The 26930-nt window shown below is 46.4% G+C and overlaps 12 protein-coding genes across 12 annotated transcripts; 6 read left to right on the top strand and 6 right to left on the bottom strand.

The window, feature by feature from the left end:
- Positions 1-1906: 1906 nt before the first annotated feature.
- Positions 1907-2835, top strand: TSTA_031550 (uncharacterized protein; the record flags this gene model as incomplete). Its single annotated transcript, XM_002480285.1, has 3 exons — positions 1907-2099; positions 2154-2277; positions 2333-2835. The coding sequence occupies exons 1-3, from the start codon at positions 2007-2009 to the stop codon at positions 2833-2835; spliced, it is 720 nt and encodes a 239-aa protein (XP_002480330.1). The 5' UTR covers positions 1907-2006.
- Positions 2836-3185: 350 nt separating this feature from the next.
- TSTA_031540 (multidrug resistance protein, putative) lies at positions 3186-6075 on the bottom strand (the record flags this gene model as incomplete). Its single annotated transcript, XM_002480284.1, has 12 exons — positions 3186-3511; positions 3533-3867; positions 3924-4004; positions 4064-4497; positions 4549-4733; positions 4785-4849; positions 4897-4947; positions 5012-5083; positions 5143-5341; positions 5403-5642; positions 5700-5862; positions 5920-6075. 12 exons carry the CDS (start codon positions 6073-6075, stop codon positions 3186-3188), a joined length of 2307 nt encoding a protein of 768 aa, XP_002480329.1.
- A 45-nt stretch (positions 6076-6120) lies between these two features.
- Positions 6121-8767, bottom strand: TSTA_031530 (oligomycin resistance ATP-dependent permease yor1, putative; the record flags this gene model as incomplete). Its single annotated transcript, XM_002480283.1, has 6 exons — positions 6121-6605; positions 6664-6897; positions 6945-7224; positions 7280-7511; positions 7561-8009; positions 8573-8767. The coding sequence occupies 6 exons, from the start codon at positions 8765-8767 to the stop codon at positions 6121-6123; spliced, it is 1875 nt and encodes a 624-aa protein (XP_002480328.1).
- A 228-nt stretch (positions 8768-8995) lies between these two features.
- TSTA_031520 (uncharacterized protein) lies at positions 8996-10757 on the top strand (the record flags this gene model as incomplete). Its single annotated transcript, XM_002480282.1, has 2 exons — positions 8996-9761; positions 9804-10757. Exons 1-2 carry the CDS (start codon positions 9009-9011, stop codon positions 10755-10757), a joined length of 1707 nt encoding a protein of 568 aa, XP_002480327.1. The 5' UTR covers positions 8996-9008.
- A 1022-nt stretch (positions 10758-11779) lies between these two features.
- On the bottom strand, positions 11780-13926 carry TSTA_031510 (conserved proline-rich protein; the record flags this gene model as incomplete). The annotated part of the gene is made up of 2 exons (XM_002480281.1): positions 11780-13234; positions 13292-13926. The coding sequence occupies 2 exons, from the start codon at positions 13924-13926 to the stop codon at positions 11929-11931; spliced, it is 1941 nt and encodes a 646-aa protein (XP_002480326.1). The 3' UTR covers positions 11780-11928.
- A 756-nt stretch (positions 13927-14682) lies between these two features.
- On the bottom strand, positions 14683-16507 carry TSTA_031500 (mitochondrial chaperone BCS1, putative). The gene is made up of 2 exons (XM_002480280.1): positions 16289-16507; positions 14683-16219 (listed from the first exon to the last, which is right to left on the bottom strand). Exons 1-2 carry the CDS (start codon positions 16442-16444, stop codon positions 14867-14869), a joined length of 1509 nt encoding a protein of 502 aa, XP_002480325.1. The 5' UTR covers positions 16445-16507; the 3' UTR covers positions 14683-14866.
- Positions 16508-17142: 635 nt separating this feature from the next.
- TSTA_031490 (uncharacterized protein) lies at positions 17143-18184 on the top strand (the record flags this gene model as incomplete). The annotated part of the gene is made up of 2 exons (XM_002480279.1): positions 17143-17784; positions 17869-18184. The coding sequence occupies exons 1-2, from the start codon at positions 17354-17356 to the stop codon at positions 18182-18184; spliced, it is 747 nt and encodes a 248-aa protein (XP_002480324.1). The 5' UTR covers positions 17143-17353.
- Positions 18185-18636: 452 nt separating this feature from the next.
- TSTA_031480 (t-complex protein 1, gamma subunit (Cct3), putative) lies at positions 18637-20766 on the top strand. The gene is made up of 6 exons (XM_002480278.1): positions 18637-18742; positions 18815-18881; positions 18947-19155; positions 19206-19796; positions 19855-20492; positions 20552-20766. The coding sequence occupies exons 1-6, from the start codon at positions 18718-18720 to the stop codon at positions 20642-20644; spliced, it is 1623 nt and encodes a 540-aa protein (XP_002480323.1). The 5' UTR covers positions 18637-18717; the 3' UTR covers positions 20645-20766.
- Positions 20767-20825: 59 nt separating this feature from the next.
- Positions 20826-21647, bottom strand: TSTA_031470 (DUF1168 domain protein; the record flags this gene model as incomplete). Its single annotated transcript, XM_002480277.1, has 1 exon — positions 20826-21647. The coding sequence occupies exon 1, from the start codon at positions 21441-21443 to the stop codon at positions 20826-20828; it is 618 nt and encodes a 205-aa protein (XP_002480322.1). The 5' UTR covers positions 21444-21647.
- A 211-nt stretch (positions 21648-21858) lies between these two features.
- Positions 21859-23437, top strand: TSTA_031460 (uncharacterized protein). Its single transcript, XM_002480276.1, has 5 exons — positions 21859-22174; positions 22334-22469; positions 22532-22700; positions 22752-22781; positions 22841-23437. Exons 1-5 carry the CDS (start codon positions 22156-22158, stop codon positions 23255-23257), a joined length of 771 nt encoding a protein of 256 aa, XP_002480321.1. The 5' UTR covers positions 21859-22155; the 3' UTR covers positions 23258-23437.
- A 399-nt stretch (positions 23438-23836) lies between these two features.
- On the top strand, positions 23837-24689 carry TSTA_031450 (short chain dehydrogenase family protein, putative; the record flags this gene model as incomplete). The annotated part of the gene is made up of 2 exons (XM_002480275.1): positions 23837-23868; positions 23939-24689. The coding sequence occupies 2 exons, from the start codon at positions 23837-23839 to the stop codon at positions 24687-24689; spliced, it is 783 nt and encodes a 260-aa protein (XP_002480320.1).
- A 785-nt stretch (positions 24690-25474) lies between these two features.
- TSTA_031440 (uncharacterized protein) lies at positions 25475-26731 on the bottom strand (the record flags this gene model as incomplete). The annotated part of the gene is made up of 2 exons (XM_002480274.1): positions 26409-26731; positions 25475-26352 (listed from the first exon to the last, which is right to left on the bottom strand). Exons 1-2 carry the CDS (start codon positions 26470-26472, stop codon positions 25475-25477), a joined length of 942 nt encoding a protein of 313 aa, XP_002480319.1. The 5' UTR covers positions 26473-26731.
- Between the last annotated feature and the right edge of the window lie 199 nt (positions 26732-26930).

Below are 26930 nucleotides of genomic sequence, written 5' to 3'. Positions count from 1 at the left end.
TACGAGAGAGTGTCGAGGGGATAATCCAAATCCACGCTTATCTAGATCGAGTATCCCATTGACAAGTGATTCCTCCTCAAATTGAATCAATTTATGACTGTTGGCGCGCACTTAGATCTTTGTTGAGCGCCCTCTAATCTGTCTTGCAAGGTCAATCGGGGGATATTATAAATCCTTACAGCTTGCGATACACGTGACATCCGTTCATTTTGCAAATCGGAAATAGCTAATAGGATTCGTCCCTCTTGCTCAGCTAAATACTTTTAATTTTTATTGCGAATTGTGGCATATTGACGTGTTGAATAATATGGAATCAAGATTGTATACGCGTTCCGGGAACATTGACGGTTCACTTACGTTGACGGTTAGGTTAAGTTACCGATTACGTTACGGTCTCTAGGCCTATTTAAGCTCATATCCGAGTCATATTTTGACACAGACAAAAATAAATTGTGATAACGATTTCCCCTGAACCATGAACGGAACTAACAGGTTTGACATTAGCTCCCAGAAATTATGTTAGCCGTAACCATGACATATCGGGATCTAATGATAGGACATCTCGGAGGTGCATGGATAGTTTCGGAATATTTCCTAATGCGGAAATATTGAAGATATATCCAGATAGGATTCGGCGTCATGAAAGTTTATCCCGAATCGTCTACGGGGTTAGCCCATAATAAAGGTGTGGTAAGTTGATTATGACCGGTACTTCATTTGATGCACCATTCTTGGCTATCCTCAAAAAGCTGGCCATTTACTACATTCTCTCCCTCTCGAGAATACCTGCCACTAGGCAATTCGGGCACCAACCGGAGTAACGAAGGGAGCACTAAAATGAAAAGGGAAAGCCATGGTGTGTCAAGGGAAATCTGGTATGTAGGTAGCATTCGCTGCATTCCAGCTCTAATAGAATCAGATTCTCGCATGACTTGTATTAGATCTACTTAAGTACATATCCATTGACGTAATCAATGGCGGCCATTGGAAAGGGCTAGTGAATCTCACGATCAGCTTGGTAGCTGTTTTCACGGCTTGATGGGCTACAACGCGATCATCCGAGGTCTGACATTCCATACCATGAGTGGCAGGCAAACCGATATTACTATCCAAGTACTGTGTAAACCAGTATTCGATACTCATAATTGCATTTTGTGTCTCATCTGAGGTGTCGATCATGGTACATGGCCCATGTAAGCGTGTTAAGGGGACCAGGCCGCTCCGAGTACCAAATCTGGCTGATTAAACGGATATGGCTTTGCAGACAGATAATGCATGCATGAAGCTCTTTGACAGTTTGACTAGGTACAAGACATTAGTTTCATCAATGTATCTACCTATTGGATCGCCAATATTACCCATGTTCTGCATAGTGCATCGATTGATCCATTCCCATCATTCTTCATTCTACTTTCGCAGAATCAAATAGCTTGACGCGCTGTGAAGTCCACTTTTTCTGCAATTAATTTGCACTGCTACATATTCATACCAGTCAGCTATCCTGGCGAACCTAATTGTACGATAAGACGCGTCAAGTAGTTAACAGTTGTTGTAAGCGCATTCTGGAACAAACCCTAACTCGACCAACCTTCTTTTCACTCAAACACCAAACATGCTCCATAGAATGATCGTCTCATCTACACATTCCATCAGGCCATCTTTCTTTGGAAGGCGAACGTATGATTACTGTATGTTGCTAGTCCAACGACCCTTGATTAGATCCGCGTTTTTGTATGTGTTTTACTTTTCATCATTTGGTATGCTATCGAGTTCGAAGCATTTGGCTATGTTAAGCCGCTATGCCAGCCAGCATCATGGCGCATTGAGCATGGAATCAGAGCAAAACAAATCGTATCTATATCAATAGCTGCTCTACCCTGACCAATTCTCAGAAATTTGGACTCGCGCGACAAATCAACTACATCAGCGGTTCCTTCGACAAAAGCGATACTTCAGCTAATATCCACTCGCTACTTCGACTTTGATCAACACATTCGTTAGCAAAAATGCGTTCACTCGTTACTCTTATCGCATTTGCCGCTGCTGCTACTGCAGCTACATCCTCTCTCGTTGCAAGGGAAGATGCCCAGACCTGCGCTGTAAGTTGTACCTGCTGGGATTAGTAGTCTTCGCAGCATTACTGACTATAGTAGATGCGCACTCTTCTTTCTAGTAGCGCTTGCAATACCGGCGATGCTGCCTGTCTCTGCTCTGACTCTGCACGCACGGCCGTCATGCAGGAGATCAAGGCTGCATGTGGTGCTGAACAGAGTGACTGTATGTTTAGACCTGGTGCGCTTTGAATAGTGTATATGCTAATACATCAGTACAGTGACCGATAGCCTCGCCAGCGAGGCATGCCGTATGCAGAAAGTGCGTCGTGCAACTCAACCCTCCGCCACCGTCGTGCACATGGGTCTTGCAACACCCTCATCGTCACCAGCAGGCCGCGTTAACGGTGCACAGGAAAGCTCTGGTCAAGAAGCATGCACTTGCGCCAATACAAACACCAAGTCCAACACTCCCTCCGCCTTATCTGAGAACGACACCGAAGACTCCGAACTCAGTGGATCATCCTCCCACGAGTCCAACATCCCTGCTCAGAGCAGCCGTGTCTATGCTCCTAGCATGATGGCTACACCCGCTGCTTCCTCTGCTGCTCACCACGGCGTTATGACTCCTCCTTCTACATCATCATCGGCTCGTGTTGCTACTCCAAGTGGTGCTGATGCCTACTCGCCCTTCAAGGGTGCTGGTAGCCAAGTTATTCCTAGCTTGAGTGCTGTTGCTGGTGGTGTCTTGGCTGGTGTCGTTGCCGTTTTTGCTACCTTGTAAGAAGCTACGGATTGTCTGGTTTTCGGTGTTGTCAAAAGGAAAGGTGAAATAAAACTGTCTTGATTTGTTTATATTGATGAGTATACTCCTGTCTATTAGTGTTACTGTTTCTTGGATGGCGTCTTTTGTTATATGGGGATTTTTACTTTGTTTGCATGTCAATGTGTAATGTTGCGCCATATTTCTTTGAAAGGAGGAATATCTGAATCTTTCCGGGTGGTTGCATTGGCATGGCATGTACGTGACATATTTAGCTTTCTGGAGAATAAAATAGAGTCAAAGATACCTATGTTCACTTCAATGTTGTCTTGCCGACATCTGTAACGGAGCTATCAATCAAATCTAGCCCTCTACTCAAGGTGCTGGAGTGTGGTTAGCTTTATCTTATCCATAATCCCCTGTAGTCTCCCGTCTACTATCAATGCCACTGCATCTCTCCCAGTTTCGAAATACTCTTCCAAAGCACCAACTCTGTGAGCAACGACGATAACGGTATGACCGTGTTTGGTAAACTCGCTGTCAACAATACGATAAACAGTCGATTCTGTTTCGATATCAAGAGATGATGTGACCTCGTCCAAGATAATAACGGGCTTCACTCCATATTGCAGCAAGAGCTTAGCTTTGAGAACTGCCCGGCATATTGCGAACAGTTGGCACTGTCCTATCGAAAGCTCTGGAAATAAAGAGAGCTTACGATTCAGAATCGGATGATTATCGTCAGAGTCTGAAATATCGACGATAGTAGCTCCCTCTCCATCCAACTGTCTGCTCCCTTCGTAGAAATGTGACCACAAGCCGGCGTCCGTTAATGCATCAACAAGGGCATCATCTGGCACTGAACAATCCAGGTCTAAGTTGAAACGCAAGGTCTCGTTGGGCAGGAGTAAAGGATCTTGAGATACTGTGATAAAGCACCGTTGCCGTAGCAGATCCAGTCTCATGCTCCTGATATCAATACCGTCTAGCTCTATCTTGCCGGATTGTAGCTCCAATAGACGTAGTAGTGTCAATAGTAATGTACTTTTACCACTGAAGTCAAGTGAGCCCTTGAGTCAGACCGAGTTTAACGATTTGAATTGACTAACCTGCCTGTACGTCCGCACACAACAAGTTTCTGACCAGCAGGAATATTTAGAGACAAATTCCGTAGAGCAACAGACCTAGACCTAAATTTGCACGTGTCAGTATAAGAGATATTGCCGGAGGCTACCATCAGGAAACATACTGATATGACGCAGTAATATTCTTAAACTCGATGTTACCCCTTGAAGGCCAGTTCGCAGGCGGTTCTAAAGTTTCGGCAGTTCCACCCTCAGACGGCGTCACCTCCTCGAGAGTCTTCAATCGAGAAAGAGCACCAAGGGATGTCTCCAGCACGGTCCAGTTCTCCACAAGTCTCAACAATGTCGTGTTGGCTACAAGCATGATATTGAGCGCAATCCCAACTTGCGCACCAGTGATATGCGTCCTATATGCCGCTGCTATAGCAACTGTACTTGTTGCTATCACAGCAGCTAAGAGATCCAAGACGATATTGAGCCATCTTTGAAGACACAAGAGAAGAAATTCTGGACGTTGCGAGTTCTCGACACTTAGAATGTTCTCTTCTATCATAGCCTTGGACCAGCCGAACGATCTTATAGTCTCGATGCCTTCAACCTGGGAGATTCGGTTAGGCTACAATAGTTATTAGAGAGTCCGAAGACTTACACTTTCCAAGAAGTTCGAAAATACCCCAGCACGGGACTCCAGTTCCAAAAATCGAAGTTGCCTCGACGTCCGGAGATAGGTTTTTTGCACTACAAAGACCACAAGTATACAGGCCGGTAAAGATACTATGAGCCACCTTTCGGTAACACAAAGAAGTATTGTCTGCATGAGGAGCTTGCAGATTTCTGGAGGTGTTATTACATCACACAAATCCGATAAGAGGGTATAATACCTACGAGTCACAACAGTCTGAAGGGCCGATGGTAATTGCTTGTCGATAAGCTGCATGTCTTGACTGAATCTGGATACTATAAGCATTGACTCGACCTTGCGGACATGGTAACTCACCTGTTCAGGATCGAGCCAACATCGGTCTTCGAAAAGTAGGATAAGGGTGCCCTATGCATCGTTGGCTATTTATACTCGAAGTCATCATCATCTCTTGGAATGTGAAATAACTCACCTTGCCACGATGTATAGAAGACGCTCATGTAACTTCGACCCCGATTGTGGAGCAAGTCGAATAAGAACAGACCTATTGTGTCGATTTAGTTGATACTATCTAGGCAGAGACCCCGAATGTCAAGAACACACCACATCTGAGTGCTGGTGGAAGCCCACGACATGATTGAGAGGAAGAGGAATCCACATGCGTAGAACACGGGGTCTCTACCACCGAGCTCCGTCCACAACCGCAGCCAGTACTGAGGGAATGCAATGAAGAAAGAGTATGACATGGTGCAAGCTATAAGAAGTAAAAGATTTCTCGAACCAATGTAACCAAAGTAGTACCCTAACCGTCCTATTAGCTGTGCATCACGGATATGGATCTGGGAGGGAATCCTTAAACTCACTGTATAATGCAGGATCTCCAGTCCGTCTTGCAAGGTCTATTTCAGCCTCATATTTTGATCTCAACTGACTGTTGAGCTTCTCAGTGTTTGCCAATAGGATAATGCTGTCTTTGCCACGAGAACTGGAAGAAAACTTTGCTTTGGATGTGGCTTTGTACTGGATGTTCTGCCAATTGCCTTGATCAAGGATTTCACGATCTTTGAGAACCACAATATGGTCCGCTGCATGGAAGTAGTGGGCTATCTCTGGCATAAGTCTGTATTCCCATAGCTGAGAATGAGCAAGGAGCAGCTTACTTGAATTGGAAACAAGGATCACAGTGGTATTCAGCCGCCTGACTACACCTGAGGAACCGAAAAGATTGTCGAAGATAGTCTGCTCTGTCTCACCATCCAGACCACTGAATGTGTCATCAAGAAGGAGTATATCGCATCTTGCAAACAATGCACGTGCGAGGCTCTGCAATTTTATTTCCGGGTCAGTCTTAGAGTAGTCAGCATGTCTAAAGAAACATACCACGCGCTGTCTCTGTCCTCCAGATAAATTGAGCCCCTTACTGCCAATTTGTGTCTGGTCACCACCCGGAAGGTTTTTAAAATCATGATTGAGACAACATATCTCTATTATCTCATGGTACCATCTTTCGTGATACTCTTGCCTGACATTATGCATTTTAGCAATCCCGTAGATGGCATCTTTGATCGTACCATTGGGTAGCTACGGCTTCTGTGCACAATATGCTATATTTCGAGTCGACAAACTGATTGAACCTTGGGTAGGAGTGACTTCGCCAAGAATAGCACGCAACAGATTCGATTTACCACTGCCCGTAGGGCCTGATATTATGGTAAATGACCCTGGTGCCACTTCGATATTTATGTTCTGTAGAACAACCGATTCATGGCCGATTTGTACGTCACGAATTTGAATGGCAGGGCTAGATTGAGTCTCTTCTTGTAGTATTTGACGAGTATCCTGTAAGGATGGTTGAAGCAAGAATGCTTGAATTCTTTCGAACCCAGCAAATGCCGCCACTACCCGCGGCACAATAGTCATAACCATATTAGCAGGATGTGTGACCATGCTCAGAATGGCTATAGTGGTGAATGCAGTTTCTGTATCCAACCTTCCACCACGAGCCACCGATATAAGTGCTGAGATAACCAGTGTTATGGCCGGAGAGAATATTCCAAGAGCGTTGGCTGTACTGTGTCAGATATACTTTATTTATAATGATATTAGTGCTGAGGATTGACAAACCTGACATGTTGTAGTAGACCATTATCCATCTAAGTTTTGATGCCGCCCAGAGCTCCTCTCCTCGAAGCTCTTGAATGCGGTTCACAAGATTATGTTGATATCCCAGCATCTTGACGACTTTCATTGAGCTTAACATAGAGCTTATAGCAGCTATACGACTCTGCGTTGTACTATTCCAAGCTTTCTGGCGAGGCTGTAGATTCTTTGTAACGAATCGACTCATATATGAGCATACTATATAGATTAGTGTGTAGTCCAAACGTAATGGCGAGCATGCTTACAATAGATCAGAAGTAGCGGAAGAGGCCAAATCCAGCCCACCTGGCTAGCTAGTAATCCAATACCGATAATCACTTCGATGACATGGGCCCATATCTCATGAACCATTCCAGCAACATCGTCGAGACTATCTGCATCGGTACTCATGAGTGTAGTGGCTTCCCCATTGTCATACGAGACGGCAGGTGAGTTTATTATTTTGTGATGAATAACCCCGACGAGACAGCTTCTAGTCATGAGCTTCAGTCTATTCTTCCGGTGTTGATAAACCGCTGTCGACAACTAAAGCCGGATGTTAATGTATGGGACAGGGAGGGGGACAGAGATCTGAACCCACAGCGAGACCAAGATAGACAGCGATAGCGGATAGAACAAGCCAAAATCCTTGATTACTTTCTGTATTCGTAGGATATGCTACAACATATCTGATACTCTCTCTAATCAAGATAGGTTGAGAATACTGAAAGATGATCAAGAAGAGTCGAGGCACAATAGCAGCGAGAAAAGGTTGCTTTACGCACTTCATCAAGGCCAAGGGTAAACTCATCTTTGTTTCGGGTTTGGCTACTCTTGTAGTAAGTCATAGACCAACTTATGTTGAGATTTGACCAACCTCGCTTAGACCATGCTTGAATCATTGCTTCCCTTGTGAGCTCTGGCTTCATATATTGACTGAGCGGCGGCAGATCTTGGTTAACGAGGACGTTGGTATACCACTGGAGAAGGATTGGGTTGATCCATAGGAAGAATATTCTGCTCAAGATGCCATGTCGCTCTTCGGGAGCCCGCTGCTTCCTGATAGCATCAGATGCGGCATGCCGCTTAGTACAACATTCAATGACGAGAAGCATCGAGTGTATACAGCAACGGAAAGATACCGCACGTGAAATATATGCATGTCTATCGACCTGCGAAGGAGCAGCGAGTATTATAACATCGCACAGTGTAGATGCAAGAAGATATAAAGTAGTAAAATCCGATGCTCTATAAGACCGCTGACTCTCCTTGAGTAGAAGTAGGCTCAGGCCCAATGCAGCAAGTGTAGACACAAACAGTGCTCCCAGATACTCGAGTTTTTGCTGAACATGCAAGCCTAAAAGTTGTGCCCCAGATGTGCACAATATGAAAGCAAGCAATATTTCAAAACCCTGGGCGGTAGTAATCAGGCATCAGAAATGTAATTGATACTTTTATAAAAGGGGCCGGGAGATACTGACTGCTTTGAAGGAACCCCGCCACTCTGGAGGATATCTGATATTAGAATCATGGAGCTTCCATAGCCTTGCTGGGAGAATCAGGATAAATATAGCGTCACAGATTGTAGATACGATATAGAAGACTCCCGCAGGATCCGGAGCCATTGTGCATTCTGAACGTTGGAAGAATTGCGTTTGAGATGAACGCGAGTAGGTTGATAGATAAGGAAACAACAAGTATTTCCTAGAATGACTGATTCAATGTCTCAGAATATCGCCTAATTTTAGTAGCCATAATAGCCCTAACGTCGACGAACCCCTGCACCTTTCCGTCATTTCTTTATTCTCTGCGTAAAAATATAGATTAAATCTTGTGTTGAACGATTATTATGATTATATTGCATCAAGCAACTACCCTTAGATGTCGGAACTACCAAAATTGGTTGTTCTAGGGCCCCTGTTCGCATAAGTTCGCGACAGCACTGCTTACGGTAGACATCGATCACTTTACCCAACTCGGACTCTCCCTCTCGCCGCTTTGTGAGGCGTGTTACCTCCGCGGCGCGGCGCGGCGTGGTCGGGAAGACCCCACCGCCCGAGAGGTACCGCAGCAATGTGGAGTTGGGCATGAGCTCAGACCGCAAGCACTCTTCTGGCTTCCCAAATTCAAATCCGACGTCCCCTCATCTTGATTCTGCGAACATTTCAGTCTAGAAATTTCCATGACGAGTGGCTGTGGCTATGGAAGCATGCGATGGTACACCGGGAGCGAATCTCACTCTGGCTAGCATTTATCACCAGCTCATGGAGCTGGATTCTATCGATAGAGCTCTCAGAGACCAAATAGTCTCCATCAGAGTTCAATCGACGATGGCCGAGTATGTGGGATCGACTAGGGACGCAGAGAGTCGATCGCTTGGACCCGATGATTGGCCTGGCGACTCTTTCCAGAAAATTGTTCACGAACTGGAGCAGACCAGGTATAAAGTGGCGAGTTTGCACGGTTCTATGCGCGAGGCTGCCAATGCGTCTTCGCGGTCCCGGATTCGTTCTCTCAATATTCTGGACCTACCTGACGAGTTATTAAGGGCGATCTTCGAACAATCTAGGAAACGGTGGGTATCAACTGAAAATTACTTCTTTATTCCCGACTATGGCAATTGGGAAGGAATCAAGGACATCAAAAACATCCGACTGACTTGTCGGCGGTTCTGTAATACAAGTTCCCACCTTCTTCTCCGCCATATCGATGTTTCCATGCGTCCATCCTCCCTTGCTCACCTGGAAGAGGTAGCACGTCATCCACTTCTCAGCAAAGGGATCCAGGCGGTTCGAGTCCACCTCAACTACTTTAGTGCCCACCTAGCGACGGATATGTTTCATTTCACCGCGCTTGCTATTATGCACTTGGAAGATACACTGGATTTTTACAGATTCGATTTTGAGCGTGATTCAGACGAGCAACCTTTCGACATACCGCGCGAGAAACTAGGACCGGCCATCGAGAAGGCTGAACTGATTTTAGAAGAATGGTCGGAGTTTTTGAATGTACTACGGGACTCGGACGGAGACCCAGACATCATCGAAGAAGAAATTGCCAAGAGCAGGGAAGTAGCAGGACTGGTAAGCGCTCATGAGATTTACCGGCAGAAATACTTAGCACAGGAGAGCGTGCTTAAAGACGGCGCGTTTGTTCAAGCTATTGTCACTGCCATGTCAAAGATGCCCACTGCAAAAAAGCTGTTTGTGGGGGACTTATTTCGAGATTTCGAGGACGGTCGACGCAACTATGTGAAGCCTTTTGTGGACGCGGTGGAGGATCCTGAAGGTCTTGCCGCAGTTGGGACGGTTAGGGCCCTGGATTGGGACGCTGCGAGGTCTAAACAGCTGGATGACCAGCCCAAAGAGATCCTCCTTCAACTTCTCATGACTGTCTTCGATAATCACATTCCGATTAATTATCTTTGTATAGAACTTTCGCCTGCTGCTGACTTGTCAATCCCAGCCACCCAGGAGCAGCTTCAGCAGCTAGCAGCAGGGATGGAACACCTGCGAGTGTTCGACTTCCGAGGATCTGCTTCTCAAACAGGCGGAGGACCGATAGTTGACCATGGCCCGGAGCAAATCGCCAGCTTTGGCTCGTTGATTTCAGCATGCATGGGAGGGAAGGCTCTTACGCGACTCGACGTTTACCTGAGCTTTGCACTCGATGATTTTGCCCCTCAACCACCTGTTAGTATGGGTTCTCTTCTCGTGTCACGACATTGTCCAAACTTGGAGACTCTGCGCCTGTCACACTTCCCTCTTCATCTGAGCGAACTGAAAACATTCATTGAAGGCCTTAACGGGCCTCTTTGCATTAATTTGGATAATGTCTTGTTACTGAGCGGTACCTGGACTGAAGCGCTTGACCTGATTCGTAAAAAGGCAAACTGGGAATCATTCGTTACACGGCAGCGCGGCGCTGAGTGCGATGACATGTCTGAGGAAGAAACCCTGGTCATCTTCGGCAAGGATAGCTTTCCTTCTTTTGGCGAGGAAGGCAAAGCGACTTGGTATGTCAGAGGCTCTATAAAGGACAATCCGCTGAGAATTCGAGAGGGCACTTCGGCCTCATGACAGGCTGCGAAAAAGTGCTGGAAACATTATGTGGAAAGCTAAGTTTTTGAAACCCACGAGTCTAATCACAAATGAGGATGACCCCTTTTTAAAGGAATGGCTACGATCGCTTTGGGAGTTATAAACTCTGCTCATCGCCATCTCTCGAAAGGAGCCGCTGGCCATTAAATTGGGGATTGGGGAGCATACTACTGACTATACATCCCAATGTGACAGCTTCTCTTACCTACTTGTCCTGGCTTAGAGACCGTGCAAAGCAGCCCCGTCTGCTCCCCACGGTTGCGCTTCTGTGCTCGCACTCGTCTTGGCGCTCGGAATAGTTAGGCCGTGCTTGTGAACATTCTTTGTTGTTCTTCGTTGCTCGTCATTACTTGCTATATTTAGTTATCTTATTTCCGATATTTCTTTCTTGCATCTTTGTACGAGAAATGCTCTCACTGCTTCTCTATGTTTTACAATATTTGCCATGCCGACTTGGGAGCTCTATGATGTGCCGGATGAAGCTTATAAGGAGCTCATCTCGCCCACCGAGTTCTTCATTGGGAATTAGCAGTCCTCTCTTGTTTTTACTCCAGTGTCTAGTTTTCTAGTCAGTTCTTACTATTTTGATCCACGCCGAGAGTCGGCTCCTTACATCACGCATCTCTACATCGGTACCTCCGGATCGACATTTATTAGCAAGGATCTTTTACCTCGTTATTATAGTACTTTACGAGAGCGAGTTGTTAACGAGCTACGCCGGGGGCTTGAAGATATTTCTCGCACTGAACGAGTAGAATGAATCTGACTATAACCAAAGGAAGGCCACTCCATGTTTGCACTAATATTAGCTTGGATGACTTTAATATGCCCAGGTGGAACTGACGAGCATCTAATTTGTTAATACTGAAATGGATTAATATATTGGAGGTGCCCGGGCTTCATCCCTAAATCGAACTCACTTCTAAATATATGGGCTTAGACCCTGAGCGGCCGTCTGTTCGTTATAACCAGACTCTACCTGTATATTAAATCTTGTGTTTAACGATTGATTAGGTTATATTGCACGAATCACCGCTATATACACCACTAAACGCCTTGCTACTGCCCTAGACAAAATCCTAAACCATACTCCTGCGATAACAAGGACACCCCTGAAAGGAATCTTGGAAAGAGATGAAAACGAAAGACATCAGAATTTCTCACTGGTCACGCATCGAGTCACATTAACCACCATCCATACAGCGCATTTGACCCCAGCAGATAATATCGTAACAACAACCTGTAACCCAAGAACTAGCAGGTTCACCAGCATCTTGGCTGGTCCAGGTAATTCCTGACCTTCTCTGCTCGATCCCTGACCAAAATGGCCGTATTTCTCCAGATCAAATTCCTCGACTATGATCTGCTTCGTTTTGCCGTCTGTCTTCTTCTTGCCGCTACCTAAAAATGAGAACATCCCACCTTTTTTCTTCTCAATCGTGCTGGGCTTCCTTTTCCTACTACGTTCCTTGGCTTCCGCTGCATGGATTTGAGCCATTAGCTTGGCTTCTTCTTCTGCTTCTTCTCTCTCGGCAAATGTGGTAAAGTATTTCCCTGAATACGTAGATTTGTTCATCTTTTGAGCTGTAGAAGCAACAGAATTTCGGAAAAATCGGCTTTTACGACGCTGTTGTGGTATCTGTCTCGGGGTTCGAGGTGATTCCAGACCAGGGACGTATAACTCTGTGTTGGCGAGTACAGGCCAAGTGCTTTCGTCTGTGACAGCAACAGCAAGCATGGCTGCAATCAAAGAATCGATGGCATAAAGGGATGGGATTATGCTTGTGGTAAGTCCGGCGCAGATGGAAAGAGTCATGGTGCTAAGATCCAGGGACGCCAATGGTTCATCGATATCCGCCTGCGGTAACGTTGATGTCCGTGGTGTCGCTTCCATATCTCCTGCTTGTATGCTGTTGGGTGATCGCGGACTCGTCACCATGATGACAGGGGGTTGGTAATGCTCGCTGTCCCTCTCCGCGGTAGGAGAAACGGTGATATGTAGGATGCCCGGTTTCGCAGTCTGCACCCGGGGCAGTGGGTTACCATCCTCACCTACCAAGGCCGAGGAATGCTGCTTGAGTAGAGATGGGTGTTGCAACTCGTATCGATGTTGCAGTGCGTTCCAGATCAGACGACATGACTCTTGGGCGGCCGCCCGGTTTACTGCATTTGTCTCGACCTCCATGGCTTCGGATGGGGCAAGTGAATGATGCCGAGTCAGTTCCGCAGCCTGTTCAATTGCGAGCATCGCTGCGAGTTTTGAAAATATGACCGTCACTAGCCCATTGTGCGGAGGTTGGCGACGAGCTGGATTTTCAAAATTCAAGACCATAACTTGTACACCGCGGTTGCGTTTCAATGGATGATTTCTTAGGAGCGAGAACCCATCCATACTAGCGTTTAGAGTATAGAACGGCAGCTGAGGGTCACCGAACGTGAAGGCAGTAGTGTCAACCCTGTTGAAGCCTGGTCAGCATGACTGATTTAGAATGATGATCAAACTGCAGGCGTACCTCTCTGCGCGTAGATTGAACGTTCCCAAGGACTCTTGCAGTTCTTGTCCATTAGCAGACTCCCATAATGTCACCAATTCTTCTGCAGAAGAGTATTGTATCCGAGGACTCAGTGCTCCGGAAGGGAAGTTGAATACGCTTGCGGGTACAGTCTTGGGCCCGAGAACGGCATCAACCTCAGTAGGCGGGACATCTTGCTCACAAACAGTACCAGCTGTGGAACTACTACTCTGATGAGATGTGTTTTTCGTGCCCCTATTTTGTGGGAAGTAAGCCTGCTTATTCAACGGCAACTGAGGGTTGTACTGCGGAAATATTGAGTTGATCGGTTTGCCGGGAGAAACAGGAGACTTTTGCCGTTGTTGGGGTCCTAATTGCGTTGTATCTGGAAGTATCTCCGAGTGTGAGGCATCTGGCGAAGGTACCGGCCAGGGCTGGATTGTGTCTGTGTTTGTGTCCTCGATAATCTTGATAATGACGGATTCTGTCTGAATACCGGCCTTGATGCTGTCATCATTATCAGCGACAATCGGAGATTTACTCCTTGGTTCCTCTTTGGCGGGTATAGTTCTGAACGGATTCTTCTTGCTCTTCACCGGAGATGGAAAAAGCTGAAATGAAGCCTTTGCAGCCATGGTTTCGTTCGAACAAAAGGACGAAACAAATGAATTAGAAAAGGACCCAAGAGACGATTGGTATATAATCAAGAGACCGGCTCTGTAAGGAATCCAAGAAACAAGAAACAAATCACTGACACGGCCTGCCGAAAGTAGTACTGGAATCGCAACGCCTTAGCAAATGCAGAATAGCAAGTGATCGAAGGAAACAAGAAAAGAAATCAACACAAAACTACTGAAAAAGGATATCTGACCTCTAGCATCATCCTTCCTCAAGGGGGTTTCTTCGTCTTATGAATTGCAAAAACTATGCTCGAACCTCCACATCGCTAAGGGACGTAAGTGCAATCTGCTGTTCGACAGACCAATAGCCATCCTGAAGAATTCCAAGGTGTTGGCACACTATCTGCAGTGATACCACTAAACTGCTATACCCTCACCTTGTGACAGGTTCAAGAAGTGTGAAGAGCACAAAGCAGAGTGCATTGAGCCAGTGATGCAGCTCTACTAGACGCTCGAAGGTGACCTGTGGCTGCTGATTGGCTGTAGAGGGAGAGAATGGGCCTGTAATAGCGGCGGTTAACTGGCTCAAGTGTTTCCTGCTGCTGACCAATCAGAGCGCCGTTTCCGGCTGTTCCTGGATGCCTTGACAAACCGGCAGCCTTAGACGCCTGTTCTTATTTTAGATGACCAATCACTGAACAAATCTCCTTGAAATGCTTCAGTCACCAACTCGCAGTATAGCAGAATGCTTGCTCTCTCATGATTTTTGTTGTAGCCAATAGCATGACTGTAATGTGTTATTCACGATTCAATATCAACACCACTGAGCTGCGATGAAATGTTAGTGATTGCATCACACAATATACAAAAAGAGTTGGAATGCAAAAGACAGTCAACTATAGTACAGATATATTAGTTTCATATAACATACACAATGAGTACCGCCGTGACGTGCTTATTTCTGTTGATCGTACAAGGACTCAGCCAGCTCTTTCACTGTTCGGATGGCACCTTCCATATCCCCCTTATTGAACAGAAAAAGGCCCTGAAGGGCAGCAGTACTGAGAGTTTTGGACATGTCCAATTTGTTTCCATTCCTGTCCTCGATGAGTCCAAATTCGACAAGACGGTCCAAGAATCTCTCCTTGTAGACACCATTAGGATCAAATTCTCTGTAGAACCGATCCCATAATGCCGCAACCTGATACCGAGTAGCCTCTCCTAGTCGGACGGTCATGTCGACGCGACCTGGTCTAACCAATGCTTCATCAAGTCGATCAACGTGATTCGTGGTCAGGAATATAATGCGTTCTTCCGCACTTGCAACTCCGTCAAGCGCATTCAAGAGCCCAGAGAATGTTACATTGGCGCCTCTGTATCCATCTTCGTCCGTCTGAACTCGACGATTGGAAAAGGCTGCGTCAACATCCTCGAGCAGAACTAATGTCCGGTTTGGTATGATAGTCAATAGATGGTTGAGTCGATCATCCGTGAGACCGCGTTCACTCAAGTTCAGAATTGCGATATCGTAGTCGAGTTCTCCTGCCAATGCCTGAATGAACGAACTCTTACCGCTGCCAGGAGGTCCATGCAGGAGATAGCCTCTGCGGTAAGGAATTCCACGATCGTAATACCAGCTGCCACTTTCAAGAAAGTCCTTCACATCCTGTACGATTTTTTCTTTAATGCCTTGATCTAATATCACTGACTCCAGCGGTCGCTTCCGTCGAGGATGCCCGAATTGTTGCCATTCCGCGCCCCAGCTGTTATATATCCGTGTCTTCCCCTCATGAGATTTGGCAGCCACGGCATGTGCTTCAGTAAACATTTCTTCAAATATATGTCGATGCGCATATAACGTTGTAAGCGTAACCGTCTCCCACGGTCGACCTGATTGAAGGTCCCGTGACGAAGACTCTCGCACCCGATTGACAAAGACAAAAGCATTCTTATACCGTAGCACATGCCTTCCCGGACCCGGTATTAGTGTAAATTGCGTATGAATGGCACCGTTCGCATGTTCGACTTTTTGCGTCTGGATTGAGAGCTGTCGCATCCCCGGAGTAACTTTTCGAAGTAATGTTTCTATTATCCCCACTTTCTCACCACTTTTCGTTGCCGCAGAGCGAGCACCGTTGAGCTGCGATTGTTGGTATAAGGTCATCCAGTGTAAGAACCATGGGTATGAATCATCTTTGATGTTGATTTCGACATCGACGAGCATACGCCGACGGATGAGAGCGGCGCCATGTTTGAGTCCTCTTTGCGCGAGTGCAGCAGCAGTACCTAGACCAGCTAGGCCGAATCCCTGTAAAGACGACACACGTCAGTCAAAGAGATGAAAATATAAGAAAGTGAGTATATGTGGTCCACTTACTGCCGTGAAGAAAGGGTTGCTCAGCAGTTGAGATAGAATCCCTCCATCGTTACTGTTCAGTTGCGGAAGACCTTGCAAAGCTCCGCTCTTCTGCTGAAGAATCAATTCCGCTGGAGATGATGACCTCAAAGCTCTGGTTGGCCCTTCTGTGTCCATTCCAGGGAATTAGTTGTTATCAAGACGAGATACATCAGAGAAGTGAGGAAAAGGATGAACATATTCTGACAAAATAATTTTCCATATTCCTTCCAGACGCGGTGGTTCCCTCTTTGCCGGGAGCTTAATGACACGGAACCAATCAGATAGTGGATCTTATCAGATTAGATCAAACTTCTACTCCGCCTTCCGGCCAATCAGGGTTCGATAATTGGATGCTCTTCGATCTCACTACATAATGCAGCACATTACCTTTTACTGCAACATGTAGATGCAATACAATAACTCTTTTATGACAAGTGGATTGGGCCTTCTCCTAATGACAGGCTCCTGTTGTGCAACGGGTAAACCCATCGTGATACTAGGGCATTCACTGCGAGACTAAGTAGCGTAGAGGGTATGACAACCAATGCAGTATTTCAAGTAAAAGTTTCCAAACTATAAATCGTAACTTTTCTCTGTTACTGGCAAAGAAAAGTGCCTCTGGTTGTTGATTTTGATAGGCATCGACGCCCCAATTTGCGAAGACGAAACAAACACACTAGATGGGTTTACGCTCAGCTGTCAGGCAAACAGCAAAATATGAGTGCTTGTCGTATCGCTTAACAAAGAGACTGCGGCCGTGTAGTGTGTGTTAATCTCCCCAGGAAATTTTTCGTCAATTTCTCGCACAGAAGCCCCTCGTCTAATTTTGTCTCGGTGGCAGAAATCTATTTGACTATCTCGCTATCATTTTCTTGCTTGACCCCAAGAATTCATCTGACTTCGACACTCTTGTAGTCTTGCATTTATTTCTGAACACTGCATCTTGGTTCTCATTCGAACATTGCCCAACTATCTTTGAGACACACATTCTGGTCAATCTGCTGTTCTAGCGAGCATTCTGTATGAGATGACGCCTCGCCCAACATGCCTTCAAGACAACGTTATATGAGCTACAGCTCGTCTGCACTTCCAACAGCAACAGCGACATACGGTCACACAGAGCAACCAAGGCCACACTCGCAATGTATCTCGCCTCTGGATTTCAACAGAAATGCATACTACATGGATGACTGCGCGTCGGTTGGCTCATCTCTGAGCGATGACATGGTAGATGAAGAAGAAATCTTTGTCCCCCTCAACCCAAGAGCTTTGGCTGCAATCCCTAGCCGTCTTCAAAAAATCATGCGCGAGATACAGGCAGAACGGTACGAGACGCTGAAGAAAGAGTACCCAGACCTACGTGTCATGACAGCCGATTACTGGATCAAACCTGTCGAGCATGTTCGCAAAAAACCAATCCGTTATGACCGTGCTCCAACCCCTTTGTACTTTGCAGTGCCACCTCCAACAAGCAGGTGCAATGGTTTTCAGCAGGCGACCAGTCGTGCAGCCAAAGGAAGCCCCACTAGTCAGAGTCTTGGACCTGGAGATCGCTACAGGTGGGCCACACATTCAGGAGTTGCGAATTATGCTTCACACGCACAACGTCCAACCACCTCTCATGGTTGCTCTCTGACTCGAAGCGCCCAGATGCTTAATAAACGTGTGGCTCCAGCAAGAGAATCCCGAGTCCTCAATGGTTACCATCAACCTATGCCTCCGAATCTAGCGGTGAACCAGAAGCACCGAAAGCATCACAACAGGCGATCCTCAGGCTTGAGGTCTCTGTCAGTCAAACCGGTCGCATCGAATTTGCGTGCGCGTCTCAAGCGGAGTTTATCCCGTTTGAACAAGTGGATGAAGAATGAAAACTAGACCACACAACAGAGCAATCTGCCAGTTAAATTTGGATGGCTCCTGCAGCAAATTGTACTTCGCAATTATGTTTCAAAAAGAAGCCTTTGAGAGATGAACACTCAGAAAACGACTGTATGCAACTGAATGGACTTGCCATTACCTGTCAATAAATCAGAGCTCGTTTAATACCGTGAGATGGTAGAGGATAATTCGCGTACATTATGATTGAATCCTGATCTTATGAATGAAGATATGATTTTCCATGAGCAATCGCATCCGTAGACAGTTGTTCTAAGCACGGGGATGTAGATAAATAGCGCTAGTACACAACAAGCCTAGCGCAACACAGGCAGCGGAAGCAGCAATCCCACTTTAAGAATGGGAAATTTGACTTGATAGCTTGAGCCATAAATACTTCGCAAGCTCCCTTTCCTCGCTTGGTCTCAAGGAGCGTATATCAACACACTCTTCTCCTTTGATTCTGTGTTATTTATTTCATTTCAAACACATAGTGTCCTGTCTGCGGGTCAAAGAACCTGCTCACCATCAACATGCAGGCGCCAGTCGTGGTCATGAGTATGATTTTATCCCCCGCCATTTGCACCCCTAAAAGTCTTCAACAACACATCAACTGACAATGCGTACAAGATACCCAGAAGGGTGATCGACAGGTTGGTCGGCAAGCTCAGTTGTCCAATATCACAGCTGCCAAAACGTACGATGAGTCTCAATCCAGCAACTCACTCTTTTCTGTATACACTCTAACTTCGTCTCTCCCAGTGTCGCCGATATTATTCGATCCTGTCTTGGTCCCAAGGCTATGTTGAAGATGCTGTTGGATCCTATGGGAGGTATTGTGCTTACAAATGATGGACATGCGATCCTCCGAGAAATCGAAGTTGCCCACCCCGCAGCAAAGAGCATGATTGAGCTTAGTCGCACACAAGATGAAGAAGTTGGAGACGGAACAACAACAGTCATTATTTTGGGTATGAAGTCTATATATTATTCAACGAAGAGACATCTAACAGTTACATAGCTGGTGAAATGCTCGCTCAAGCCCTTCCTCAGCTAGAACGAAACATCCACCCCGTCCAGATCATTTCCGCCTACAAGCGGGCCCTCAATGACGCTCTTCAAATCGTGGAAGAGATCTCTATGCCAGTTGACATCGATAATGACAAAGCCATGTACAGCCTGATTCAATCGTCTATCGGCACCAAGTTCGTCTCCAGATGGTCAGAGCTCATGTGCAGTCTTGCCCTCAAGGCCGTCCGCACCGTGTCCTTTGAAGTCGGGGGTGGAAAACGTGAAGTCGACATTAAGCGATATGCTCGTGTTGAGAAGATTCCCGGTGGTGAAATTGAGGATAGTGCGGTGATTGATGGAGTGATGGTCAACAAGGATATTACACACCCGAAGATGCGAAGACGGATCGAGAATCCCAGAATCATCCTTCTCGACTGCCCCCTTGAGTACAAGAAGGGTGAATCTCAGACGAATATTGAAGTTTCTAAGGAGGACGACTGGAACCGGATATTGGAAATTGAAGAAGAACAGGTGAAACATATGTGCGACGCCATTTTGGCATTGAAGCCAGACGTCGTCATCACTGAAAAGGGTGTTTCTGGTAAGTCAATTCCGGGTAGCAGCGAATGGAGTGTGACATCAGAGCTAACAGTGCAAAGATCTCGCCCAACATTTCCTCGTCAAGAACAACGTGACAGCACTCCGTCGTGTGAGAAAGACTGACAACAATCGTATCGCACGTGCTACCGGTGCAACGATTGTCAACCGTGTCGATGACCTTCAGGAATCAGATGTTGGAACGCGATGCGGCTTGTTCGAGATTGAGAAGATTGGTGACGAATACTTTACATTCATGCGGAAATGCGAGGACCCCAAAGCCTGCACAATCCTTCTACGCGGCCCATCAAAGGATATCTTGAACGAAATTGAGCGAAACCTCCAGGATGCTATGGCTGTTGCTCGAAATGTCATCTTCCACCCCCGCCTCGCTCCCGGTGGCGGTGCTACTGAGATGGCAGTCTCGGTCAAGCTCCAACAGCTTGCAAAGTCGGTCGAAGGCGTTCAGCAATGGCCATATAAGGCTGTTGCAGAGGCAATGGAGGTTATTCCTCGAACTTTGGTTGAAAACGCCGGTGACAGCCCCATCCGAGTGCTTACCCGTTTGCGTGCCAAGCATGTTGAGGGAAACTATAGCTGGGGTATCAATGGCGATACCGGTGCTATTGTCGATATGAAAGAGTACGGTGTTTGGGAGCCAGAAGCTGTCAAGTTGCAAAGCATTAAGACTGCTGTTGAGGTATGTAATCGATAATTTTACTTTGCCTTACGATCAATTGGCTAACATAATATCCCTAGTCTGCATGCCTACTCCTTCGCGTGGACGACATTTGCAGCGCCAAATCCGCGCAACAGGCCGGTGCCAATGTCGGTGGTGGTGGCGAGGAATAAAACGTCCATGTCTGGAAATAAAATACAGAAGAATGAAAGAATAGAGCTAATCAGTTATGTTGCATGACCCAAATTATTGAATAGTTGTACAAATACATATTTTAATTTTGAGGGAGTCAAAAAGATATTTTCCAATATTGAGCCCATGACATGAATCACAGATATAGAGCGTAAGTCACACTCAATCGTCATGAATTATAACTCCTTGTTCTTCGTGAGACCTCTGTTCCTCATTATTATCATCCACTTGCGTGTCCTGATCCCTGTCTCGTGGAGGAAGAGGCCCAAGCCGAGAAAGCGCCTGTTTTGGCTTTTTCTCAGCATCACCATCTACATCCATCGCAGTTGAAGAGTTCCCATTCTTAGTCTTCGCTGCCGCTGCTTTGCGTTTCTCACGTTTCCTTCTATTCCGCTCTGTCTTCTCCTGATCCTTCCGTATCGTCTCGGCCCTCTTTTTCTCAAATTCCTCGTTTGATTTCTCCCGTTTGGATTCTTCTTCCATCAAGCGTATGCGCTCGTATTCCCGTCGACGACTGGCTTTGTAGACGTGGAATTCGCCGGAGCCTGCACCAGCGGATGAACCCTGAACATTTGCGACGATTTCTGGCGGTGGTGCAAGAGAATCGAGCGTTCGCGGTTTGGATATTGGTGGTAAATGCACTTCTCTGATGGGGTCCTTGAATAGGACGTTGATTTGGTTTGCTTGTTCGGAGACGGGTGTGAGTTGCCGGCGCTTCGTTGGCCGCTTGCTTCTTGGGTCGGCGCTGGTGGGTATCGACTCTTTGCCGGGTTCTGACATTTCCGGTCTTATATATGGTTGATCTGGTGTTCGCGACTGTTCTGAGTGTTGTCAATTGCAACGGGGAGGACACTTTTCTACGTCCGCCTCTGGTATGCGGGTGTCGCGACGATAGTTCCCAACCCTTTTGTCCGCTATTACTGACGAGTTCAATTTGTAATGCTAGGTTGTATGGCGATGTTTTTCGTGGCTGTGTCGCGCAAGATGCGATTAGGTGTTGTTGAAGCTTTGAGATATTTAAGGTCGGAAAGTCGCATACTGACGTAAATACGGTAAATTTGAAAATCAGCGGCGTACCTTACCCAGACTAGCTAACTTAGGGCCAGTACTATGTACGGTAACGGTAGCGATACCGCTATACAATTGCGTCCATTTATCTATCTTTTATCTTCCTCAGCGTTTTTGAATGGACTCTGGGGTATATTTGACGATTTTTGCTGCAGGATAGAAGTCACATGTTGTAGACAAACGGGTACTGAGAAGGGAGGTGCTCAGTGCGGGTTCTACTTCAGTCTATTCCTTGCTCCTGTCGTATCCATCCACTTCTTTTTTTCTTTTTTTCTGTACATACTTCTTCCTTTCCCATTAATCCTTCTCTTTTTCTCTTCTAAAATCATCCTTACCATTGACTTTCATCAGTTATCTTGTCGGATTGACTGCTGCAAATCGCTCTCTGTCTGAGTATTTTTGGAGACCCGTGTCGTTTCGTGTCATGGGTAGCTACCGCATCGGTATGTGCTTGACAATCTGACTTGAGGCATCATCTGCCCAACCCCTCACCTGGCGCTCGCATACGTATAGCTACGTCTGTAGTCAAGGCTGATGATACTGCATCTATTTCGTGCTATTCAATATGTTGACATTTATTTCCTTTGACTAACCATCTACAGAGGAGTCTCCTAACAAGCGGGCCGGTTGCTCTGTCAAGGCATGCAAAGACCACAAGATCAAGATCCAGAAGGGCGAACTTCGTCTAGGAACCTGGGTTGACACCGAACGATTTCAGAGCTGGTCTTACCGCCATTGGTCCGTCTGTCTTGCTAAACATCTTATCTTTGAATAAATCCTGCTAACACTATATACGATAGGGGATGTATTACCTCTCGGGTTCTTGCAAACATCTTAGAGTCCATTTCGGAAGATGGTGAACCAAACTTTGACATGGTAGATGGCCTGGAGGAGTTGTCTGCTGAAAACCAGGAGAAAGTCAAGAAGGCTATCGAGACGGGTGAGATTGATGAAGCTGATAAGACCGATGTAAGTGAGCCTGGCGGAGATAAGTGTCCATCACTAATGATTTTCATTCAGCACTCGCTCTTAAATGGCGATGCTAGCGAGGTATGTCTCAAACACACCCGTAATCCTGTGGAAAAGCGAAAACTTACCTGTACTTGCAGGAGGTGCAGAATGAGATTGATGGTTCGTCTAAGAAGGCCGAGGCCGATACTGTAGCCAAAAGCAAGAAGCGATCTCGTGCAGATGTAGAAGAAGAAGCGCACAGTAAGAATACCAAAAAGACCAAAGGCAAACCCGCCGCCCAAGAAGAGGCGCCTGAAGAAAGGCCAGCAAAGCGCAGCAGAGCACGCAAGGCAGTGGAAGAAGCAACTGCTACGCAGCCAGAGAAACCCGTGAAGAAATCAAGGAAGAAGGCCTCTGCAGCGAATGGTCACGAAGATGGAGAACACGAGAGAGTTGAGCAAGAAGCGACCAAAGTCAATGAGCCAGCAAAGAAAGTCCGCGGCAAGGCGGCTACTACCAACAGCGAAAAGCCAAAGCGCGGACGCAAAAAGAAGGCCGTCGAGGATGAAGAGTGAATCAGAAAAATACAACATTTTTAAAGTACGTCCACTGATTTCGTTTAACGGCTTGGTAAAGGGACGCCTTCCGTTGAACTATCCATTTCTTTCGGATCTATTTTTTTTTTCACACTTCAATGCATGTATCATTACCATGTTAAGGGAAGGGGTATGTTTCTGCATTCTCATATTCGTCAGAGATCACAGCATGTTGAAGTAGAATATTTGGACATTTTCGAAATCTGAAAATAATGAACATTTCATCTTATTCCATCCCTTGAAGTTCAGGAAAGACCATACGCCTGGAAATCCCATTAACAAGCATTCCTGGTGTAGGAAGCTACGCAGTAACGTATGCCACTCAATTCATCGAGGCCATGTCTATCGAACCTCTTCGAAAAGATTACAAATACTTTAAGCATGGATCTCTCAGAATTATTCAGACAGGATTATCTCCAGCGCTATAATCTCACGTTTCATTTTGACTACCCTCGGCCAGATTTGACATAGGCGCATCTGCATAGTTTTTGAATAGGTCTCGGCCAAAATCGATAGGTACTCTAGGACTCGTCTATATAAGAAGTATAATGTACATCCATGGATCCTCGCCTTGACTCGGAAAATCTTAGGTATATACAGCAGCATTGTTTGTCTACTTGATCTATATTCACATATCAATACATCATCACTTGACGACAGAATGCCCAAAACCATTGCCCTCATCAGCGGCGCCAACCAAGGCATCGGCCTGGCAACAGCAACTCGTCTAGCACGCGAACACGGCTATCAAGTCATAATCGGTTCTCGCAATGCCAACAACGGCCTCAAGGCAGCCAAGGAACTTCAATCCGAGGGCTTATCGGTCGATAGCGTACAGTTAGACATCACATCCGACGAGTCCATCGCCAAGGCAGCTGAATACATCACTCAAAAATACAGCAGACTAGACGTTCTCATCAACAACGCTGGCATCCAGCTAGATGTACGCGTACAAGGTGAAGCCGCAAACATGTCATTGCGTCAACTCTGGGAACTCACATTGTCTACGAATGTGATTGGTACTGCCTGTCTGACGGAGGCCATGATTCCCTTGTTGCGCAAATCGAGTCAACGCCCGCGCGTGATCTTTGTGTCGACTCGGATGGCTTCATTGGCCGAGAGTCTGAATCCGAATACCTTGTATTATAAGATCGATTATAAGATGTATGACACTAGCAAAGTTGGTGTGAACATGCTCGTCTCGAATTATGCGCGCATATTGGGCGAAGAGATGAGAGCGCGTGTCAATGCTGTTTGTCCGGGTCTCATCCAAACGCAGCTTACAGGGTATATACCCTATGGCGAAAAACCGGAGGCTGGCGCCCAACGTATTGTCGAGTTGGCCACTGTTCCTGACGACGATGAGACGACGGGGACCTTCTCAGATCGTCATGGTGTCATTCCATGGTAGATAGGGCTTTTGTCTTTCTTCAGATCTTCGTTGCATGTCAATCTCGAGTCATGTACACAGCAAGATTCAACAAAACACCTAGATTGTCAATTCCTGCATTCCATGCTTCCAACTGTTTTGCCTTTGCGGCTCTATCTGCAGGTGAGCCTCTATGCGCATCTATCAAGTCACCGAAGGTTTGTATAGAGGTGGCAGTTTGAGAGTTCCTGGCCTTGTAATACTCTTTTCTCCATTCTTCTTCCGTCTGTGCCTCCCATTCAGTCTTGGTACAAGGTAAAGGTATACTTCCAGTGGAATCGGCCACTTTGCAGGGTGCTCCACTGCGTATTTGATATACCACACTTAAAGAAAACCAGACCCAAGCGACTCTGCATTCATTGCATGTCAGAGAGTTTATATGATACGGCGAGTTATACGATACTGAATAGAGCAATGCATACCGTTTAACTGATTCATCGAATATCCAGTCCTTCCATTGCCGATTAGGATCATTGACTTCCGGAGCAACGTGGTTACCGATTTTTTGCAGGGTATAATCACATATAATCTATGTCTCATTAGTTCATGTCAAATAAAGTGAAATATGATAATCAATCATTGGCATACGGACCTCATGAGCTCGTATTAGCTCGAGATCGGGTGCCGACTCCTGTCGCCCTGTCTCTATTGCGCGCATGATCAGATACAAGAGCGATGCCTGCAATGCACTGAACAGTTCGAATTTATTCATCGATTCGAGCTGTTATGGTATCTTAGCGGGGCCCCACTGAAACAAGCAACGAAGATCAGATAATTACCTTGGTCAGAACACTTCTGACTTCAGCCATCACGGTGGTCCAAACAAACGGCCGAGTATCATCCGTCCGGGAAACGAACAATTGTGCAATGCCCATACAATTCGTCAATACTTGAGGAAATGTATCACATCCCTCATAGAGGTAACAGTGAGGGTGCACAAAAGGGGGAAACGTTTCACGTCGAGTCATCATGAGGGGATATGCGCGAATCATGTCAACAAGCATGCTCGTGAATAGTTGTTGTGCCGGGGTTACGATCTTGTTTCGACTGAAATGGACCCTCGTGGTCGAGATCTCCGTACTAGGAATCGATAAAGGTGTTGATACTTGTGCCGGAAGAATTAAATCCAGGGTTTTGCTAGTGCTAGTATCTGAGGTGAGATCCAAATCATCACTTTGTAATAAGGACATGTAAGTATCCAAATCCGATGAAAAAGTTGTTGGCATCTGCAGATCGCCCACAGAGCTTATCTCCTTATGCCTGGAGCCGCCCCAATTGAATTCGGTCGCTGGCATCGTAAAAAGGCCATCGCTATCAAGGTCAGGCATATCTCCTGGGCGGAGTAATCCAAGCGAGTCCCTATCAAGTCCATGTCCCAAAAGATTCGAGGTAGAGACCTGCTCTAAGCCATGAGTGCTGTGGCTAGCCCAGAAGTCACTGATCGTAATAGGAGCATCATTTGCTACCGGCTCTTTCCGAGATGGCTCATACACACAATCCAACCCCTTGCGGGTGCACTGATTGCATGGGTCTCGGAAGTTGCATTTGATCTTGGCCTGGTTGCAAGCTCTACAAGAGCGAGGCCGCGTCCGGAGTCGGCTTTGATTTCTTCGGCAATAAGCTTGGTGTCGCCGATGTTGTCTTTCTATATGTTCCCGTTAGTAATTCATTAGAATGACCAGAATCATATTGTCCGCCCACCTTGAGTGAATGGCTTGCCACATAAAGAGCATAGGTGAACAGGGATGGCGTAGTTTACTTCCATCGTGCGTCTAACAGTCAATAGTGGCCTCAAACTAACGACAGCCTAGATTATGAGAAGGTCGAGTTTGCTGAAGCTATCCCCTTGCTGATGAAGAACGCCGGCCAAATTGGCCGGGCCGATTAATAATCATAACGGTACAGCGTAACTAAGTCAAGGGCTTCCGTATTGCCCCTCCATATCGACATCTGAATAATCTGGATCGAAAGTACGGTGAATAAAAGCACCGCCAAAGGATCAGCTCAACAGAAATTGAGGCTTCGAGATGCAAAGAGAGAATGATTCTCCGAAAAGCCATTGGCTCTGGAGACAAAAGATTGTCCCGCCTGGCGGGGCGCGATGAGCTGTCAGCCGTTGCCGGGACAACCTCGACGTCACAGCTCGAGGAAAACATCGAGATAAAATTCTAGCTGAACGACGCAAACATCCTTGCAATTACAATTGACTTGTCTCTCGGACCA

Source organism: Talaromyces stipitatus, genomic scaffold (assembly GCF_000003125.1).
Source record: "Talaromyces stipitatus ATCC 10500 scf_1105507295541 genomic scaffold, whole genome shotgun sequence".
NCBI lineage: Eukaryota > Fungi > Ascomycota > Eurotiomycetes > Eurotiales > Trichocomaceae > Talaromyces > Talaromyces stipitatus.
This window is presented reverse-complemented; position numbering and strand designations above follow the sequence as displayed.